This window comes from Panthera tigris, chromosome E1, assembly GCF_018350195.1.
Source record: "Panthera tigris isolate Pti1 chromosome E1, P.tigris_Pti1_mat1.1, whole genome shotgun sequence".
Classification (NCBI taxonomy): Eukaryota; Metazoa; Chordata; class Mammalia; order Carnivora; family Felidae; genus Panthera; species Panthera tigris.
The window spans coordinates 28,873,181-28,895,078 of record NC_056673.1 but is presented as its reverse complement, the minus strand read 5'-3'; the positions used below and the strand labels follow the sequence as shown (position 1 = coordinate 28,895,078).

The 21,898-nt window shown below is 53.3% G+C and overlaps 1 protein-coding gene and 1 long non-coding RNA gene across 7 annotated transcripts in view; one reads left to right on the top strand and one right to left on the bottom strand.

Annotated features, from left to right (window-relative positions):
* Positions 1-21,898, top strand: part of MSI2 (musashi RNA binding protein 2) — a 389,269-nt gene that overhangs the window by 360,582 nt on the left and 6,789 nt on the right. For all 4 annotated transcript variants that reach the window (XM_042965665.1, XM_042965662.1, XM_042965663.1 and 1 more), the window contains exon 11: positions 628-690. In XM_042965665.1, coding sequence (XP_042821599.1) covers positions 628-690 — 63 coding nt within the window. The remainder of the gene's footprint in view (positions 1-627; positions 691-21,898) is intronic.
* LOC122233465 lies at positions 3,983-11,453 on the bottom strand. Of its 3 annotated transcripts, XR_006210994.1 has the most exons (4): positions 11,114-11,453; positions 9,077-9,299; positions 8,048-8,217; positions 3,983-7,017 (listed from the first exon to the last, which is right to left on the bottom strand). It is a non-coding gene; the product is annotated as an uncharacterized LOC122233465 (long non-coding RNA). The 3 variants fall into 3 exon arrangements; XR_006210995.1 differs by lacking the exon at positions 9,077-9,299 and having other exon boundaries at positions 11,114-11,445; XR_006210993.1 differs by lacking the exon at positions 11,114-11,453 and having other exon boundaries at positions 9,077-11,104.

The following is a 21,898-nucleotide window of genomic DNA, read 5'->3' as shown; positions in this document are numbered from 1 at the left end:
AGGTTGAAATTGAGAGACAGAGCCGCAGGGCTCACCCCACGTAGGTCCCTGCAGCCCCCGACTCCCTCCTACAGCTGCCTTCCTGTGTACACAGTCAGCTGGGACTCCCAGCACACCTGGCCCCCTGGCCTGCTAGCGTGAGCTAGTCCGGAACTAAGCCCAGCAGGCAGGCAGAGCCTTAGGAGAGCAGATGGGTTCAGCGACCTCCTGGCCCAGGTGCCTGTTCTGCCAAGAGGCTCGGTCCCGACCACTCCCGGGATCCCCGGGCCATGCGTGGCCCTGCTCTGGACACACCCTGGGAGACTCCCCTCGATCGGTGCGGGGGGCAGCAGGGACCCCACCCCACTCGCAAGAGAAGTTCCTCCCAATCCTCTCCAATTATTTCCGTGTTCCTTTTAGAACTGGTTTCTGGGGTGCCAAATGTGTAGGAATCAAAAACACCTAAAGGCACTGTGCCTGCCAGAAGCCCGAGAGCCACTGACCCGGGTCCCTCCTGAGAGCTGTCCCGAGGAGATCCCTTTGCACTCCCGTCTTCGGGAAGGGGGGGTGAGCGCGGCCTGTGAGCCCGGTCTGTGCAGGGCCCTTTCCGAGGTCTCTCCTTTACTCCGGCTCCTCTCTCCCCGCCAGGCTTCCCGGCAGCGGCTTACGGACCAGTGGCGGCGGCGGCCGTGGCAGCGGCAAGAGGATCAGGTAGGGAGGTGTGTGGGACAGGCGCTCCCAGGCATGCCCCAGTGTGCGGGGGAAGGTAAAGGCCCTGTTGGATCTGTGTGGCTGCGTCTGTCCACTACTGTCACCACAGCCCGGAGGGTGGGGACAGGGGGGCGCGGGCCAGGCCCTGCCACCCAGGGCAGCTCCCCGTGGGGGTCAGTCTCAGGACTGCACACCAAAGGTGGACCGTGATTCGCTCTTTGAAAAAAGACCAGTTAACTTCTTTTTGACTTTGGACGGCCCGTTCCCCTGACAGCCAGCTTCAGGGCACCTGTTGGTCATTTCCCTCCTCAGCTTTCACTGCTGCTTCACAGGGGCTCCCTTCCAGGAGCCTCTGACCCCGCCAGAGAAGCTCTAGCTTGTGAGAGGGAAGCTCAGGGCCCACGGGCGTGCTCCTGGCCTCAGGGCCCCTGCTGCACCTGGCAGATGGCCTTGCTTGATTGGGCTAAAGCCCGAGTCCCCGAAGCCTGGAAGTGGGGCTGACCTCAGTGGAATGAAGCGATTTCCTGAAGCCCCCTATCGCATCCCGGACTCTCCTCGTAGCAGAGACCAGAGAGCTCCTAGACCCTACCTGCCGAGGGCAATGGGATTGTCTCTTGCATAAAATTGCCCCGGTCCTTTAGTCTCCAAGCCCAAACTTTGAGGAGGTCTTAGAGCCCCTCAAGTGAGGTGAGAACGTTTTCCCAGCAGCACGGTGGGTCAGGCTGGAGCTGGGGTGTGTCAAGGATGCCCTCTCCCCCAGATGCCCCCCCACCTTCCTAAGCACATGGGGCTTCTGCTGTGTGCTGGGCCCCCGGCAAGGCCTCCTGGCCTCCACTCCCCAGCCACTGAGAGGCCCTTGCTCCTCCTGGACTCAGTAGCCATGGTTTGCGGCCCCACCCCCACCCCCCAGCCCAACACCCCTTGGACAGGGCACTGGAGCACCCAGGGAAGCAATTATTTGACTGGGCTCTGAGGAGGGTGGGGGGAGGGAGGTGCTGGTGGGGTGCCAGGAAGTGGGGCGTTAAAAGCCCAGAGGGCAAATGCCAAAAACCCAAACCCTCAGTGATAAGAGACTGGCACATGGAGGCCCTTTAGGAACATCAGTACAAATCCGTTCCATGCAAACTGGCACTGCCTCGAGCTACAAAGGATCCACTCCCTGAAATCACCCATTGGAGATTTGTTTGGAGGGGCCGGGAATTGTCTGGGGGCTGCTGAGGGTCAGTTAGCCGGAGAGCTGGGCGCCCGTCCTCAGCCTCTGCCTGCCCTAGCGGGCCTCCAGCAGCCCCACCTGCCCTCTGGCCCGTGTTCCTTGGTGCCCCCTGCCCTGGGGGCGGGGCGCGCCGCTGCCTCGCGTCTCCCTGTTCTGTTTGGTTTTTTAACTTGAGTGCTTTTTGGTATCATTACAAATGAGCCTCTGTCCTACCTGTGCCTAGTGGGGGGCGGGGGGAACCACAAAAAGAAACCTCGAGATTTTTGAGTGTTGTTGGTTGTTTTCTCCGTTCAGTTTCTTTCTTTATTATAACTTGGATTATGAAACTAAACTTTAACCCGAAATTAACCCTGCCTCTCTCCCCACCCCCATTCTCCTTGACGTCATGGCAAGTTTAAAGGGCAGCATGGGGTTCTTTGTGAGTCTGAGAGCGGTCTCCCCATGGTCTCTGCCCCCCCTGCCACCCCCACCCTCTCACGCGCCCCCCCCTCCCACCCCCGAGAGCCAGGCAGGAGTCCCATCCATCCTCCCCCTAACTCCTAACCCCAAATTCCAGAGCCATCTCCAACCACACTTTTTTTTCCAGGATCAGTGGTGTTTTATTTGTAGCCATTTCCATCGGGAGCCAAGTCTCCCAGGGGCCATTCGAGGTCAGCCATGCTCATCGCTGCACTGTTAGTGAATTCTATTCAGGAGTGTGCTCCCAGACCACCTGCCCCACACCAGCCTAGGTTAGTGCAAGGAGTAAATCCTCAACTCCGAGGTGCCTGCCCCCAAGGGTGCAGGCTCAGCCAGGAAGATACAGGGCACCCCACAGTGCTGCCTGGGGGTCAGGGGCCTGGGGTAAGCCCCAGGGCGACGACCAGCCCGTGCCTGCTAAAGTCAGACCACCACCTGGGCTGGAAGACACCTGCCCCCGTGTAGACAGGGTAGCCCAGCCCCTCACCTCCATCCCCCCTTTGGACCTGGAGCAGGGTTACAAGATGGGGGAAGGAGGATCTCTACCTCTCTTTCTTTCAGTGTGGTTTGGCCTGTAAGGACTGTCCCCTCCCTCCTCCTAGAAGATAATCTGGACTCCGAGCCTGGTGGGATGGCCAATTATTTACCTGTTGTAGTGGCCCTCGGTGGCATTTTGGCAGATATGGGGAAGGGGCTGCCCAGACTCTTCTGGGTTTGCGCATCAGCCTAGGCCAGCAGATGATCACGGACGGCTGACCGCCCTGTTCTACCTTCACCTGCTCCTGCAACCCTGCCCCACCCATGCCAGCTCCTTCCAGCGGGACAGGGATGCTCCTTCAGCCTCCCGAGCAAGCAGCCTCAGCTGTTGGAGGGCGTCACAAGTTCAGGCGCATTCTCTTATAGGAAGAAGCTGGCTCAGGGGGTCTGCGGAGTACCGACCTTGAGCTTGGTACTCTGCTGCCCCTGGCAGGTGGTTGGAAAAGGGTAGGAAACGAGGCCTCTGCTCCCCAGAGGCTGGCTGTCAGGCTTGGTCCAGGGATTAGGCATCCTATGGAAGGCCCTATTTTGCCTTTCATTTTGGTCTAGCTTCACAGCTTTGTTTTTTCTTTTTTCCCTTCCATGTTATGACGTACTGGGGGAGCTTCCTGAGGCGGAAGCACCTGCTGAGGGCCGTGGGGGTGGGAAACAGCTTCGATTTTGCTCAGGTTGGCAACTCGCATCTGTCAGGGCTATGGTGTCAGGGTAGGAGGTCCGGGGGGGCCGTGAGCTCTGCACCCACCTCAGCCAACTCCTCGGGGCCAGCCTGCCCGCCTTTGCCTTAATTCGCCCTGGGTCTGAGGTGAGCAGGGCTCAGGTGACCCCCCCAGGGGAGGTCCCTGCCGACTCCTAGATAACTTCACTAGCAGTGGGTCACTTTTCTTTTACCTTCACCTGGTAGTCCGAAATGTCATCTTTCCTTGTGCTCAGTCGAGAGTTTGTTTGTTTATTTTGATCGTATTCATTCAGTTCCAATGGCCTCATCATGTCCCACCCAAACCTGAATCCACTTTGGTAAACGACCCCACCCCACCCCCTACACACACACAGGTGAGGGCAGTGGTTTGGATTTTCAGGCTATTTTATTTCTGGGTGACATTACGGGTGGGTCTGTGTATCAGCCGAAGAGCTTCTGAGCCCCCTGCCCACCCCCAGCCCATCTCCGGCCCCAGCCAGGACCCCTTACTGTACTTTATACTTGCCAGCTTTATTCCAATCTAGTAACATGAGTTCCTGACGGTGGTGGTGAGTGCGAGAGTCATGTTTCTGTTGTCTTTTCTCTTGCTTGGTTGGGGCTGCGGTGAGAGAGTGTCTCTGAGGCATACTTTCCCGCCTCTCTTACACTAGGATCTGCACACCTCCTCTCAAACACTCTTCTGAGCACGCTCAGCGGGAAGGTTTGTCCACACCTATTAATCCTCTCTCAGTGTCCAGCTTCCTGTTAGTACCAGCTGGTTTGCATGTTTTTGCTTGTTCAGATGAAACAGTTCAAGAAACAAACTCATATCCAACTCTCAAGAAATGTCTTTTTTTGTACACTTTCGTTTTCGATTTTTTTTTTTATTAGTTACAACTCCAACACACCTGTTGTCCAGTAAAACATTTCACACCTCCCCTGCCTGTTCTTAGAGTGTATGTATCTGTGGGACTGAACTAAATGCATGCACTGTAGTAGATGTCCTGGTAGCTGTAGCCGTAGTTGTAGAACATGCATTGTTGAGTTGATATTACAGGGTCCGCGACAGCCCGGCACGGCACGGCTGTCTGAAGGATAGCGTGGGGGACCAGGAAGAGAGGGGGCTCCATATTGTCAACGTTGCCAAGGGGCTCGGATCCATGTTCTCGCCATCAGCCACCACCACCTCCCCTCACACTCCCCGCTCCCCCGGTCCAGCGCTGGGTCACCACCCTCGGCTCTAGCCTTCCTGAGATCTCTGTTGATAGTGACCGACTCTCGCGAAAGAGAGCAGAACCAGGATTGCAGGGAGTCTGAAAGTTCTTCCTTGTTCTTGTCTTCCTCGTATGGTTCTTGAACAGAGCAGGTCTTCTCTTATTTCTTAAGGCCTACCATCAAGGCTCCCCCGAGCCCTTTTCTCCGTTGAGTCCTTTGCCAGCTCACATCCGGCCCTTCAAGGAGACGGGTCCGTGTGGCAGTCCTGTCTGTGCAGTCTAGTCCCCAGGGTGGAGGGAAAGTGAGACGCTGCGGGGAAAGGGATTCAGATCTTAAGATACTCAGTCTGCAGACAGGAAATGCACTGGGTCCTAGTGAAGGTTAGCGTTTCTTCTCACTGTGGGTGAAGATAAGGGAGAAGCCTTTACCTGAGGTCTCCAGGGGGCAGGGTGGGGGCAAGTAGGGTCAGAGTGGCAACATTCCTAGTACAGAGACTACTGGCACAGCTTCGTGGGGAGGAGGAAGGGAGGGGACAGGTGGGAAGGGGACCCTGTGACGTGTAAAGAGGAGACCACAGTTTCCCTCCATCTTCCCAGAAGACTTCGCAGTCCTGCAGCCTCTGCGGAGGCTCAGGGACGTGTGCGGTCAGTGTCTCTGGACACACCATCTCCCCTACGTTTGTGATGACGCACTGTAAGGGAGTGCCAGAGGTCTCTTAGAGCTTTGGGAGATGGCCCTAATCTTTACAAGTTGCTGGCACATGAAGTCACAGCTGCCACCTGGGACCTGCTCTTTAAGTCGGGCCAGTCTGTGGCTCTGAACTAATGCCACGGGAAGACGCCGGTGGAATCTGAACCTTCAGGGCAGAAGTTATCTGTTACAGGAGACTGAAGCCCAGGAAGTCACAGAGTTCATGAAGTTCCCGAAAGAGCGCGAGGTGACAGAGTAGAATGGCAGCTCAACGGGGAGGAGTGGCGCCGTGGAAGTCCGTGGCACCGTCAGCACGAACAAGGATTGCCTGCGAGCAGGCCAGTCAGTCACGGGACGGAACGAGGCCCGGGAAGGCAAATCTGGGAAGAGCCGTTCTGCAAGGGGTGGTGGGGCAGAAGGCAGAGAGGACAAAAATCCCCCTTAGTGGCCTAAATCCTAAGTCTGGCTCTGCCAGGAAGACGGCTTCGCTAGCCTGTGACCAGACATCCTAAGAGTTTCAGTTCCAGTAGGCAAAGTGAACAAAAGCAAAATTCAAGTCAAGACATAGAAGAACTAGTTGAACTTGAACCATAGAGAAAATGCTTTGGGGAGGAGGGTAGGTGCAGGTGCTCATGAAGCAGGCTTGCCTGTCCCACCCCTCCCGGGGTATTTTCCATTTCCCCGTGGCAGCCTTCGCCTTATTTGTGTTCGGGGCTGAGGGGCGTGAACGTTAGCGGCCCACACACACTCTTCCGGCCGCTGGAGGGAGCCGGGAATCGTTTGTGTCATTTGTGTCTTAAGCTTTAGGGTTCCCAGGTGTTGCTTTCAACAAGCAACGCGTTCGTTGAAGGTTTGCTCCGCGGCTGGCAGGAAGGAATATAAAGGCAGATAACATTTCTTGCCTGCAGTGGTTTGAGAATCTAGATCCCTCCTGCTGAGAGTCCTTATTTCCCATGATGCATTACTTCTCATCAGCTTCATTTAAAAAAGGAAAGTGGATCAATGTGCTGCCTCCATTTCTGAGGTCGGCTTTCCTGCGCTTCCATCAGCAGGATCCAGTGTCCGGGAAAGGGGGCTGCAGGGCAATCATCTCTTCTTTCCCACCCAGCCTCCCTTGTGCTAGCGGCAAGGGAGGCCTCAAGATGGGGCCTCAAGATGGCCAAAGCTGGGGGTAGGGTCCTGGGGACGCTCTCTCGCTGGGATAGAGCCACATCTGCGTCCATGGAATAGAGCCAGCACACTGGCCCAGAGGGAGAGCAAATCCGTGACCTGTTATGACCAGCTGCTGCAACCAGCCAGACTTACCCAAAAGACCCTGCCCGAACACATGCCTCCCAGTCCATGGCCTTGCGTTCTGGGCATGGGCACCTCGTTTCTCAGTTTGTCATTAAAATCTTCATTCCTGGGAGAGCCGGGTCTTTCACCAGAAAGAGTCCAGCATTGGATTTCAGTAACCCCAGTGAATTTATAATAATGTGCTGAGCTGCCCGCTGCTGACCTCAGCTTCATTCATTTTCCGAGGGCTTTGGGACCAACCCTGTTGAGGATAAAATACATCAGCTGTAATCAATAATTTTGTAATAGAAACACCATGCACTTGATAAATCAACTCTAGTGCAATTAGTGACTAGCCTTGAAGCCCAGACCTGAGTATAAGTTAATCCTGAAGTGAATGGAGTGGGGGAATGTTAATGGTCTTTTAAGTCAGTGGAATCATTTTCAGAGGGTGACACATCCGTGCCTGTCCCCTGAGCTGGTTGGCCCTCTCTCTCATGCTGGCTCGGGAGCCCAGGCCCTGCTGTGTGCAGGAGGGGTCGAATGTGTGACATGGCCCTTGGAGGCTCCATAAGAGCGTGTAAAGCACACTGGAGATGGGCAGAGGGACCCCTTATTTGCCCCCTGGGCTGGGTGGGACCACTGCAGGGTGTGAGGAGCCCCAAAAGCTGCTGACCCCATATGTTGGTGAGAATCCTCAAAAGAACACGGGCGAGGGTGCCTCGTGGTCCCTTATGTTTCTGCAGAGGTTCGACTGCCGTGACCAGAGCTAGCCCATGAGACAGGCAGGAAGGCAGAAGGTTTGGGCCTGGCTTTACATGTTTGTTTTTAAAAGAAAGCTGATATGCAGATTGGCTGTGTGACTTACCCAAAGTCACACAGCTAGTCATCTGGAGAGCAAGGCTTTGGTCAAGGGTGAAGAACCCTGAACTTCACCTCCTTTAAGGAGCCCTGCAGAAAAACCATGTTTGTTTCTGAAGAACTCACCTGCTGCCCAGATGTCCCCGACATGCGGGACGTGCTGGGAGAGCCCAGCAGCCTTGGAACCGGCGCTGTGTCCTCTGAGGACTCAGGCCCCAGTACCTCACAGTCTCACCTTTTCAGGTATAGATTGCTGAACTGGGCCCAGGGCACATCTGCCACGGGGTCGAATTCAGCAGATATTTATTAAGTGTGTAACAACAGTAATTATTATTACACGTGGCAGGCACTGTCCTCGGCCTTGAGTCGGGGGGCTTTGGGGCGTATCAGAAAACCCAACTCAGCCTGGTTAAATGTTATAGGGACTTTACCAGCGAACATTCTGGAAGCTCCATGGAAGAGTGGGCTTCATGTGTAGACTGCTCCGGGGAGTCGGCACTTCTCTTAGCTCGGTCCTCCTTTTGGCTTCAATATTGTCTTTATGTTGGCTTTCCTGTGGTGCCAAACGGCTACAACAGTTTCCTGCTTCATACCAACCAGTCTAGAAGAAGAGGGGGTCAGATGGTCCCAAATTCTAGCAGACCCCAGAGCTTTGTGCCGTTTGACTAACGCCTGGCTGGTGAGAGCCAATCGCTGAGAGTGGGATCCATACCCCCACCCTCAAACTGAGGAGCCCAAGAAGGATGGATTTCCAAAGGACAGTCTGGGTGCGGATAAAGGTAAGGTAAGGTAAAGGGTAAGGGAGCGTGTGGCTGGGTAGTCAAGCATGAAGCCCACCACAGCCGTGGAATCTCCTAGATGAAGGCAGAGCACAGTCTCTGCCCTCGGGTATCTCCCAGCCTCGTGTGGAGGCTAACAGGTACTTATAATATGATGCCATAAGTCCGGCAACAGAAGGGGCACAGAGGAGGAAGTGATTGGCTTTGGGAAGTCAGGGAAGGTTTCACAGGGGAGTGAGTGTCTCCACTTTGAAAGGACAAACAGGAGCTCCCCAAGAGCCAGGGGAACAGCATGTGCAAAGCCACCAGAGCCCAGAACAGTAGAGTAAATCTGAAGCCCCGCAAACGGTTCACTCTGGCTGGAGAGTAAAATGCAGCGGGGTGGGGATGGGGCATGGGAAGCAGCCACCGATAAAGCCGGAGGGCTGGCATAGCCAGAGCAGAGGGCCTTTGGTGACATGTTAAAGAGCCTGGATTCACACACCGGGGAGCCTCGGAGAGGCCTGAACCAAGGAAGTGACATCAGATCTGGATGTCAGACAAGCCTTGACAGCAGGCTAGATTAGATTTGAGACTAAAAAAGCAGGAGGACGAGTGACAGATCATGGAGAGTAAACGCTCCATGAATGTTCATGTTATCACTGCCCAGTAAAAGAGAGGCTTCGGGTCTTTTGCTCTTACCCATTAGCTGATTAACTCTGGGCTCAGCATCACACTGGGGTCTGGGGTGGGATGCAGAATTTCAGGGCAGGTCCTTGCCTTCAACAAGCTCCCAGTCTTTGGGGGCGGACACAGCACACAGTTGTTACAAGAGCTGGTCTTCAGTGAGCCTACGTTCCCGCCTGATCGGAGAGCACTCAGCAGGCAGGGAAGCTCAGATAGGAGGCAAGACTCAAAGTAGACACTGAAGGGTGTGGAGTGAGAGGTAAGAGGACATTTCAGGTGGGAGAACTTGGATAAAAGGTCATGATGAGCATGGGATAAGCAGCCAGTTCCCCGGGGGACAGTGGCAGGCTGCCTGATGGGCAGTGGGGGTACAGGCTTGCTGAAGTAGAGGCAGGCTAGATTCTGGGAGACCTTGAAACCCAGATTGATACAGTCCTACTGGTGGGAGAGAGAGGTTCGTACGCTTTATGGCGGTGGAACTTGGTAAGGACAGAACCAGCTAAGGAAGATCAGCCTGGCAGCGGTCCCACAGAACACAGCTCGACCGCTCCCTAATCCCCCTGGCTGGGGCTGGGTTTGTGATCTGGAGCCAGGTTAGGGGAGCAAGGCAGACACGGCGGGGAGAGGGGGGAGCATTTGGTCACAGTACTCCGCCTTAGTTTCCTGTGACTCTTCTTTGCTTCTGCCAACAAGTTATTATTCATTCCCTGCTTGGGACTGTTGGTTCCCACTCCTGTGCCCTCATGGCAGCCTCTGTCTGTCCTTATCTCTGCTCCCTCCATTACAATTGGCTCAGACTGCCAGGAAGCCACACCTGATTAACCCTAGCTGGGGTGCCCCTCCTCAACACATTACTGTGTCCTCAGCCTTCTTCCTGATTGGTGAGGTCTTCTGGATGAAAGCCGGGATTCTGACTCTATGGAACATGTTTTGCATGTATCCCAGAGTGGTGCCTGCCTTCTCCAACAATATAAACCATCAGTTTATATTTGCCTCCAGGAGACAAAGTCAGCCTCATTCTTAGTGTAGATGAGTAATTATTATGCAGTCGGAGAAAGCAGAAAATAAAGGGGCCCTTTGTTCCTGGATGCTTATTAATATTAATAAAAAGGTCTCCCCTTGCCAGCTTGGGATCCTGCAGCACAGGAGGTGGGCAAATAATGCTTTTGAACAGCTATGATTGGTTGTTGGAATTAGATCTGTCAGGATGAGAGAGCCACGATGAAATCCACTCTGTGGCATGGATAGGAGGGTTCCAGCCAGCATCTCAACGTTCACCCCCATCTGGAGGTCCCTTAAGGGAGGGATATGTTCCAGGTGATTGATAGACTGCTAGAGTCACTTCCCAGCCAAGTTTAATACGAGATGCTAATAGAACATGTTAATAATAACTCCTGCATGAGTGAGCCAAGCACGGGGCTAGGCCCACCTGCCCTACCCCCATTTCATTCTCATAATCCTATGAAGAGGGCACTATCATTCTCATTCCCGTTTTGAACATTTTAAAACTGTGGCTTAGACAGCTTGTAGAGGTGGTGGAGACAGGTTTGGAACCTGGGTCTGTCTCATCACATCTGTGCTCTCAACCATGTCAGCAGATGCCCCGTCGCCCCAGCCCCTTGGATTCCTGAGTGGAGGTCCGCATTCTTAACACATACTCAACGGAAAACCGCCGCTGCCCATCAACTTAATTCTCCGTATCCTTGCGGGGAGAGAGAACCCAAGCCCGTTTATAAGAGGCCTCAGGAAACATTATATGCACATATAATGCATATATGCCGCAGCTTCTGCTGTTGCAGACTTAAGGTCATGGTTCTGTCTGGCTTTGGCTGACATTTCTGATCTGGCTTCCAAGTCCCTGCATCCTTTTCAGACCACAGGCAGACAAAGGAGGCCCAGAGGAGGCGTGGTCGGGTAAGAGGGAGCCAGCCTGAAGGTAATTGTTATTATTTGAAAGGAGACTTTAGCTAAAACAAGCCTGAAGGAAGTTAGCCACTGCCCAAAAGAAACTAGGCGATGGAGCAAGGGAGGGCCTCTTTGAGCCAGACAGACCTTCTCCCGTTCTCTTTCTCCGGAGGGATGAGTCAACAGCCCTTCCTGTGAGCGGTGAGGGCTGAATCTGGAAGGTCGCCTGGGAAGCCGACGATTGGCCGACCAGTTGCTGGGGCTTTGCTTTGGGCCAATGCTGTGGAGGGGTGGGGCCTGAGGCGGGAGCAGCAGGATCCTTGGCCAATCGTCCTGCAGTGAGGCTGGGCTCCCGGTACTATGGCAACCGCGAGCAGGGGCTCATTTGTTTTGTAGATGAGTAATTACTACGCAATTAGAGAAAGCTAAAAATAAAGGGGCCCTTTGTTCCTGGTTACTTATTAATATTAATAAAACGGTCTGTCCAGGTCTGTGGTAAGCAATCCGTACAAACCTGTGTGCCTGTGGTAGAGCACTGTGGGAGGCAAAGGCTGCCCAGCCCCACTCTCCGTTCTCTTTCTGGAAGTTATTTCTGACTGCAACCTGCAGCGGGTTGGCTTTCCGGGCCTTGGGGGAAAGAGAGGCTGTCTTACAGACACGCTCAGGATACCCCGGAGTCAGGGGTCAGTTAGGCACTGACCCAGGGAAAGGTCTGGCAATGTCAACCCACTCCCAGGGAAGAAGACTAGAAGCACAGTAGCAAAACCAGGAGAGGTGGAGGGATGTTGGAGGATCCGGTTTTGCTGTGTATCCTTGCACACATTGTTTGACTTTTCTGGGTCTAGATTGTTTATCCCCAGGTGCATGAAATAGTCTTTAAACCTCCCACTGAGGCAGCCCTGAGATTTCAGTGTCTCCCAGATCACCTGCCTTGAAGAGAAACAAGTCAGGCTTGGATATAACTTGCTGGAGGGTTACATCGTGTCCAGGGACTGGCCCCACAGCAGTCTGTGCTCCGGCCTTGGGGACAGAAACAGTTCAGAGGCTTCCCTTTTATCCCTTCACCTTCCCAGGATACGGGGTTGCCTTGTGGATCGATCAGATAAGGATGATAATTGTTTTTTAAGAGGTTCAGAGCGTGGAATGGGATCTTGGTTCTGGTCTAGCTTCCATAGGCTAGGTGATTTTGGGGCAAAGGGTTTCAGACTAGAGGGTGATTAAGGACCTTTCAACTCTGTAGCTCTATATTGCTACAGTTTCCAAACCTCTCGATCCCTTGTCATGGGGAGGTGACAGTGACAGTGCCTTAAGAGCTGAGAAGAGTGACTGGAGAGAAAGCCAGGGGCTTCCAGGTGATGAGAATGCATTTGAAAACAGCACTGCATTTTTTTTTTCATGCATGAAGGCCTGAAGTGAGAGGGACAGAAATATTTCCAGAATTGTGTATCACTGAAAAAATCTGTTGTCAGATTTCCATCCTTGGGCGTGGTTGGTTAAACTCAGGTCTTGGCTGTCCGGATGGCATTTATTAATAAAGGTGAACCTGTTAACAGCTACGGTCGGTGAGCAAATCTAAGACTGGGGCAAAGTGGCTCTTGAACTTTGCTGCATGTTAGAATCACCTGGAGAATTTTTCAAAGTCCTGGGGTCCAGGCCACACTGCAGACCCATTAAATCAGAAGCTACCACCGTCGACCCCAGGCCTCAGTGGCCATTAAAGCTCCCTTGGTCAAGTCCAATGTATAACCGTGGACTCAAGTACCAGCAGGTTCTTGCCAGATGTAGAGTCTCACACCATCTCTGTGACTTTATTATCAGCATCCATACCTCAGAAATGGATACAAAGAGCCACGCCAGGCAGCTCTCCCCACCTCCTCTAATGACCAGGAGAGCTGGTCTGGATCCTCAGCCTGCATGCAGCCTTAGAGTCCAGGGCCGTCCTGCCTGGCACTGGTCCTCCCAACAGGGCCAGGAAGTCCATCCCTCCAGGGCAGGCTGAAGGGGTCTTCATCCGCAACACATTCTAGGACAGGCCAGTCCTGGCTGAGATTAAGAGCGTGTCCATATAGAACCAAGGGCCCGGAGCAGCCATAAACACGGAAGCAGCCGCCCTCCTTGACTGTCTGATGAATGGGGGCCTTTTGGTAAGGTCGGAGTTTGTTTGTTATTAAAGACCTAATTAGAAACATGAGAGGGAGCTGAATGGCTCCGTGCTTGGCTAATTAGTGACATGTATGCACCCGCTTTGAACTTCAAGGACACAGAGCTATTAGCGCTTACATCAAAAATGGATTAAACTCCTGTGCCTTTATAATCATTAAAGACAGGCTGCTCAAGTGGAAAGCCTTTTGTATAGGTCCTCAAGGGGCTGCCCTTTGGGCATTCTCTCCACCCTACCCCCTGGTTGTGGAGCCCCGGGCAGTAAATACTGATGGTCCTGGGGCAGTCCAGCTCCCCACAGGACTGCCCTCAGCAGAGCTGAGGTCTTCCCGGGACTGAGACGACCAGCCCTCTGGTGACGCATTCTGCAGCAATACTGCCTGCCTGCTCTGTGCCCAGCCTGTTCCGCAGTGTGGCCCAGAGGAGGGTGGTCTAGTCCTTGGGGAGAGAGGCAGTCCCCTACCTCACACGGCGGGCATGGCCCAACCCCAGGCAGCCCCTAGTCTGATGGAGGAGACACTGCCACCAGGGAGCTTCCCATTTGGAAAGGGCGACAGAGCCCACACTCTTCAGGAGCTGGAGCTCCAGCATGGGAGGTCTGGAGCCTTGTCCCTACAGCCTGTCTGAAGCAAAGAAAGATCCAAATAAACACAAGATGTCTTAGACTACAGGGAAGGGCAGCTGAGCAGCAGATTCTGTTTGAAGAGCTGCCGGGAGTTGCCTGGATGTCCAAGTTCGAGCTTGTGTTTAGTCCGGTCAGAGACGCTTCGGAGACACGCTCCCTCACTGCTCCAGCCCTCGGTTTCCTCATCTGTAGCCCAGGCTAACAGGACCGATCTTAGAAGTTGTTAGGAGCGTGAAAAACGATGGTGCTAAGCACCTACCAGTGTACCTGGCACACAGATGCTCAGTAAATATTAGCTCCCTTTCCAGCCTCACAGAAGCCACAGCTTCTAGAACTGTGTGCCTCATGCCTCCAGACCCTATTGTGCCCACAATAGGATGAGGTTTTCCCCTGCTGCACCTTCCCCAACTGGGCCAGGGTGTTATCAAATTCTTCCCAAGCTTTCATCATGACTAAAGATGCTACAAGTGTAGTTCTGGCCTTGGATTTCTGGGGCCTCGCGCAGAGGGCGAACACTGAGCCTGCGGTGAATGGAATCACTTACAAGAGACAAGCTAGGACCCGACGCCTCTGGCTGAGAGCAGGCAGGCTGGGAATTAGTGAGTGAGCACACACGGCCCAGCAGCACCGAGGGTGGCTGGGGTCACGTGGGGAGAAGCCAGACCGGTTTCTCTTTTGACGAGATAGCGCTGGATGCAGTCCCCAGCTCAAAACAAAAGCAAGGGACATTCTCAGGATTAAACTAGGAGACGCTTGGAGCAAGCCGACTGTTGGGGAGAGAGACAGAGATGCGACAGAGATGGAGAGGGAGTCCTTCCTGGCACCATACTCCCTGTCTTTGTTTCCTTTCAGTGCTCAGGTCAGGGACGGTTGGGTGGGAAGCAGGGGCCAGCCAAGTGGCCGTGGAGGCTGCGGCCTGTCTTCCCGGGGCCGTGTGCGCAGCGGCTGGCAGGCTCGGTGCCGTGTTTCATGGGTGCCGGTGATTTCTGGACCGTCTCCCCATCTTGCCTCTTGCAAGTTCTAACCCATGTGGGCCTGGAGTCTGAACCAGTTAATTTAAAGAAGAGGCAGCAGGATGTGAGTGTTAAAACCACTTGCTTCAGCCAAACCATAAGCGTCTGTCTCTCAGGTTGATTTCCCCTGTTTTCCGAGGTGCTTTCGAGGTTCAGGGCCAAGGCACTGTTGAATCAGCCATTTTCTGTGGAGAGAGATCACGAACCGCACCTTGCATCTGAGACCAGAGTCCTGATCTGGGACAGCTAGCTGAGGGCCCATCAGTGGGGAAGCCATTGCAGAGCAAGCCCCGGGCAAGCCCGAGACCCGTGGCGTGGCCTTTCCTTTCCTGACAGCCCTCTCCCCTTTCTTCCTTAGACACATGCAAACAAGGTCTATCCCTCAGAACCCTTAGGGTCTGGGAGAAACGGGAACCTGACAGTGACTCCATTTGCCCTCATGACAAAGCCTGGTTTCTTGGGCTACCAGGCTCAGGCCCACTCAAGGCTACTCCATGCCCAGAATTTACACCATGAGCAGATGGCAATAAACCACTAACCCCTCTCCTCCCCTCCCCCACCTTCCCAACTAACCCTGGCCTGGTCCTTTGTGAGGAGGAGACACATCCATAGACCCAAATCGGGGCTGGTAATAAGAGCATCAAGATAGAGAGTGAATGAGCTATTCTCTGTCGAGATTGTATCTCAACATAAAGTACATAGTTTTAGCCACAAAGCTCTCAGATGGGTTCATTCTGGGTGTTTCGGTGATCTGATTGGTAGAATCCATCTCCAGGTTCACGACTAGCACATGATGTGAGGGCTTCAGAGCCAGCTAAGGAGTGAAGTTATCTCCAAGAGGGGTGTGCTTTGACCTGAAGCCTAGACCATTCTACGTAATGTATCGGTCCCAAGTCCTCGGTTCTCCCATCCGTCTGTTCCCTCCTTGAGCTATGCCAGCGTTAACCGGCAGGCCTCAGCATCCACCTGGTCTGAAGCAGGTTCGCTTTTGAGAGATCAAGCAGAAACAGCAATCTTCTAAGCCAGTGGCACTGCTGTAACCGACATTTGGAGTATTTGTGACACTGACTTTCCTGTCAGCCCCGGTGGATGAGCAGACACTCTCCATGGGTCCTGTGTGGTATTTAAGATGAGCCAGGAATCTCTGGATATGTCCAGACTTGTTGCTATCTGGCTGAGTTAGTACCTCCCGGTAATATGTTTGTTTGTATATTGAGCCAGGGAAAAGGAAACATCATCACGTTACTCTCTTAATCCTCCCCTAGTTTTAAAGTGTTTTTTCTCCTTCCCTTCTGAAATAGCCTGAATTTTAGCAGAGCATAAACACAGACACACACACACACACACACACACACACACACACACACACATATATATATAGTATATTAAATTGATTGTCCCTGCATCTGGGTCCCTGAACTGATTTGATTCTAATTTACTGTGTCATACAGTTTTCCCAGGTTGGATGTAATTGCTGGTCCCCTCTATCTATCTCTCCCACCTTTAGGCTAAGCTCTAGAAGGCAAGTCTAAGCCAGGATCCCTGGGACATAGTGGCCCGGCAGACTGCTGGACTGTAATCCCCCCTTGCTCTGCTGGAGACATGCCATAATAACTCACAGCTGAGTATTTCTCCTTCCGTTAGCAGGAACAGGATTATCTTTTCATGCGGACCTTCCCCGTTTGACCATCGGCCTTAATTTATAGCAGGCACTACTTCTGCGGGGCACAGAGACTTCGAAGTGGGGTCCTCAACTCTGTTCCCAGGAAGGCCTTGGCTGCCCAGCTGCCATTCTTCAGAGCCCACGAGCAAGGAGTGGCTGGCTGTTAAGAGGGACCCATGAAGGTCTCCACTGTTGACAGCCAGTTGGTACTATGGACCCGGCATCACCGAGCACCCAGTGTTCTAGGGGAAGAGAGGCAGGTCTCTCTTCTTCTGGAGAACATAGGGCCCCGTGAGAACCCTGAAGGCACCCCACCTGTTCACATACCCCGCCTTAAGGAGTCCCTCGCTAATGTGGGAAACAGTCCCTGCTGCTATGGAGTTTTTAATGAAGGCAGATAGAAGCACAATACGGACGAGGTGAAGGGAGAGGGGAGAGCTGGAGGGGCAACGACCTCGACCTCTTCTCCGGCATCCGCCTGGCAACACAGCCCCTCCACTGATTCCTTTTTCAGTTTCTTTACATTCTTTAAAACAAGCAAAACCCCTAAAACTCAGTGTAATGAATGAACACAGCCCTGCCCTCAAAGAATATCACAGGGGCTTCTGTCCCCAGCCCTCCATTCTGTCAGGAGCTGGGGGTTGGGAACGAGAGCCGTGAAACTCCCTTCTCCTTGGCCCTGAAATGCATAGTGTCATGAGTTCTCTTTCGGCAGCATGCTGCCTTCTGAACTGGACTAGGCGAGGATGGGCCCACCATTGCGTTCGTCTGGCCCTAAGCAGCACGTGCTCTGGAAATGTGCCAGGGGCCACCAGGGCCTCCCCCCTGAGATGAAACCTGGCAGCAGCAGATAATTTGCAAGGCAGATGATTGAAAATGTCTTGAGGGCTGGCCCTGCCCTTGGGCAAAATGTGAGACCCACTAAACCAGAACGTAGGTCTAATGTGGGGACTTGGGGCGGGGGGGGGGGGGGGGGGGGGGGCTGGCTTATCCCGGATATGTGGGCTGAGCTCATCTAGAAAAGATTTTGTCAACAGTTCCTTCCTCTGGATCAGTAATAATCCAATTTTCAGGCCTTGGAGCCAGACAGAGATGCCCTCCCAGGGGCTCCCCCCTCATAGTTCTGGGCTCTTGCTTTCCGCCTCCGGTCCAGTGGCAATGCTTAGAAATCATGCGGATGGCTGGACTTCCATACTTTTCCTAGACCTACAAGGAGGCTGCTCTGATTCTCACTCCTACGACGACTTCCCCACCCCCAGTGACTAATTGCACTGTCAACCCAACCCCTTCTGACCACGGTTGGCCAGAGCCACATGCAGACTGTGTGCCCACTGGAAGGCAGGCATCTCCCTGGGCTTGCTTTAAAAAGCCTGAGGTACCCATGAGCTTTGCGTCCAGCCCCTACAGGTGAGGATCTAAGCCTGGAGGATGGACCTTTGCTAAGGTCTCTGGAATAAGAATCCCTGGCATTTCCTGGGTCAGCCATCAAGGTGTTTTATTCCCTTGATAGGCAAGAAGTTCCTCCTTTTATCCAAGTCCAACTTTAAGCTTTAAGTCAAATGTGTTACCTCTTGCTGGCCTCAGTGAGATTCCACATCCTTGCTTCTCGCCCCCCCCCCCCCCACTGGACCCTTGTCTCAGAGTCCTTTCATCAGGTCCAATGTAGATGAACCGGACCCTGTTGTAAATCACTTCCTGATTTGTATGGCCAGTGAATTGTATTTTCCTATATCAGATTTTCCTAAATCTGCCTATGGTACCTGCCTTATTGGGCTCTGCATACACAACCATTTTAAAAATAGTTTGTTTTCAACTTGACCGATTGCAAACCATTTTCTTTCTCATCGCAGCCCACTGAGAGGCAGACTAAGGCAGGCGGCACTCACACGGTACAGATGGGGACTCAGGCCCGTGAGGTGTTTACCCCGAGGCATACAGCCCTAAGGTCAGGGCCAGGGTCACACTCAGGTCTTCTGACTCCAAGTCCAGTGCTCCTTTACACCACAGCTGCCTCCCTGAGCATACGGGCTGCCTGGACCCGGAAAGCCCAGAGGATGCTGGGACTGGGGGTGAAGGGTGAGGGGTGAGGAAGAACCTGTCTGGGATTAAACTGCTGCTGTGGATTCTGCCCAGAGCAGCTGATGGAGAAGTAGCCCTGCTCCCCACAGTGAGCCCCCAAACTGCCAGCCCGGTGCAGGGCTCGCCCCATGCCACTTAATACTTATAGCTCCTGTTGCAAAAATGCCTAGGTGTTTGCAAGACAGTGTCCTCTCCTGGGATAGGGAGACATAATGTCCCAATTCATAAAACTCAGCAGTGTTTATTCAGCAGCACATACTGAGACCCCTCCCTCCCGACACACACGGACACACACGCCCCCATAGCTGAGCAGTAGATGGGGTACCCTTGCCCATTGAGAGCGATGTCCCATCCCCTCTTCCTGACCCAGCCTGGCTTGTGGGACTGTTTCTGGCCTCTCAAAATGAGGCTCAGCGTCTGAGCAAAGGCTCCCTCCACCAAGATGCTTCATTGAGCATTGCCTGAAGGCTGATTGCCATAGGATGCACCCTCAGGTCAGGGACTCAGCGTCTTGCTTTCTCCGCCTGCCTCTCCTCTCAGGTCACAGCTCAGAGGGAGAGACGTCCTCACATGACTCCCCTTCCTATGTAGCCAGCCAGTGATCAGTATGAACGTCCCAAAAGAAGAACCCTATTTTGTCCCTAATGCCTTCCCAGGTGCAGCTGCTGGCAGGTCTGAGTGCAAAGTGGCACTCCCCACTCCCTCCTGAGCAGGCAGTGCCATTTGCTTGCTAGGAGCCTGCCCAGAGATGCACGGGTGTCCGGATGGCTTGTTTGGGGACTTTAACCTGCTCTCTGGAGCCTGGTTCTTCTGCCTACAGAGAGATAAGGAGGGATTGTTGGCCGCACAGCACAGAGGTGTGGCTCCTCCACCGCCACCCCCCCCCCCCCCAGCCCAGAAGCCTAGAGAACGGGAACAGGCCCAGAACTGGGTGCTTACTGCCTGCCAGCTGCGCCCTCTGGCGGGGACCCACAGACCGATCTCTCACCCCTGGCTGGGAGGAGAGCCGCAAGGTGACTTTGAGCAGGGATCGGGCGCTATGAGGATATGGGAATTGAGGTTTAGAGCTGCATTCTAATAGGGTGCCTTCTTCACAGTGTCATTCGCTGGCAGGTGACTGAGCGGGGAGGGGTGTTGTTGGCTAAGAGGAGCTGTGTATTGTGAAATCCCTTCAGGCCGGCTGGTGAGCTATTGTCCCCCTGGGCACACAGGACTGGGAGAGGTAGCGGGATGGGCGGTTACCACTAGCCCTCTCGTCTTCTAAGCGCACGGAGGAGGCTGTTTCTGGACAGCATCCTTCCATGGGCATGCTACTTCCTGTCTCCGAGGCTGCTTCTGCTGGTTGGATTAGTCTCTGGGTGGCTCTCCCTGATGGAGAGGTACGAGACCAAAACCCCCCTTCTCCTCAGCCCCTAGGTAGGTGGTCCTGCCCACAGTCTTCCTACATCTGCCTCTGGCCAGAGAAGTAAGAAGCCAAAAAATCTTTCCATCTTTCACTGCGGGCCCCCTCCCCTAGCCTCTCTTTACCCCGAGACAGAATTAGCTTGTTATTTTACATAGCAAGGGTCAGCTGCCTGGGTAAACCAGGAGTCCACTGTCTGAGCTCTCCATTTTCCTTAGCCCAGAGGAAAAAAAAAGTGTTAGACCAAGATAATACCGCCTTTAAATATCTGGGCTTGATATTTGCCTCCATGGGTGAGAAAGGCCAAATGTTATCTGCAAGTTTAAACTTATGTATTCAAAATTCCTGTCCCCTTTGTCTGTGGGTGCGTTCTCAAATCAGCCATTCACTTACTCTAAGCCTCCGTGATTTTTTTCTCTTCAACCTGTTTTCTCCATTGGCCAGTTTACCCATTTCTCTGCTCCAGCTTCCAAGGGGCCTCAGGGCACCTGGAGGTATCAGTTTCCCTTTTCTCCGCTCAGTCAGGAGCCAGACGCAGCTGGTTGCATCTCCTTTGTATCTTCGTGCCCCATCTCGGTCTCCAGCCAGCCTGGCTTGGGCGTGTGGTCAGTGTCTTCCCATCTCTGGGGCAAGGCCGCGGCCCAGGTGGGGCTGCAGAGGTTGAAGGCAGCTGGTCATGGGGCAGAGAGGGAAATGCCAGGGGAAGCAAGGGGAGAAGATCGTAGTGAGAAGCAGCCCCTTGGAGCCAAAGTCGTGGAAATGTGTCCAGTCCAGATTGTCTGGTTCTTCCACCTGGGTGAGCTGTAGCCCAGAACTGGCTGGCCCCAGACTCACCTTCAGTTTTCAAAATCAATGAGAACTTATTCTTGGCGATTTGAAAAAAAAGGTTTTCCCCCCCTGTTTTGGAAAGAAAAAGTTTAAGCTACTAAGGGGAAATGAAAAAATGAGACAAAATTAACCTGGTTGACAGGCCCTCACTGAAGGAATGATGGAATTGGGGGAGGGGGGCGGGGCTGAAGATCGGGGCCCAGTAGTGTCTCCTCCCGCGGCCCCTCCTCACCACCACGGTCAGGATCTATGGCTGTGAAGTCTCTCCGTAGCACAGGGGCATTCCTAGCTCTTGGTCTCAGTCTGAGTTTTTATGAGGATAACGAACAAAGCAGGCATTTCGGTCCGATGTGCTCTAGCTGTGAATTGGTTCAGTCAGTATGCTCTGCATTCATACTTCTTTGTCTTTTTTTTTTTTAAACAAAAGGAAAAAAAAGTTTAAATCCCCCCTTTCCTTCTACTGCAGGAGGTGAGTGTGTGGGTGTCCTGTAGAACCATTGGCATTCACCCAGCTTCGGCCCCAGCCTCCAGATTTCGCCACCCCCACCCCACCCCCTCCCTCCATCCCCTGCTCTCCACCCCCGAAGGGGACCCCTGCCACCATCATTACGGTTATGTCAAGATGCCCAAATTTTCCATGACATACCCCATCCTCCGACCACGTTCAGTATTGACGACTTTCATACCGGGCTATGAATGGGGGGTGGGGGGGAGGAGGTAGCCAGTGGGGAGGGGGGAAGTGGTTGGGGGGGCTGGAGAATGGAGATCTTCTTTTGTCTTTAAAAAAAAAAATACAAATTTGTCATTTAATGGATCCAAAAACAAACAAATAAGAAAAAGTAAAACAAACAAAAATTTTAAATCCCTTCCCCAACGATTTTTTTTTTTCCTGGACACAAATTGCTTTGTTTCCTGTCACGTTTTAATATCAATATTAACACAATGTGTAGTCTAAAACTAGTTCCTTTGTAGTTTGCATGGGATGTGAATGCTGTCTCAACGTGCCCAGATCTAGACAAGACTGCATGAGCACCAATTCAGATGTGAAAAAAAAAAAAAATCTCTCTCTCTCTTTTCCTCTCTCTCTTCCATATATATCTCTATTTCTATTGTGATAATTTGGTGGGCAGTGAAGCACCTCGGGTTGGTTGCCGTAGTGTGT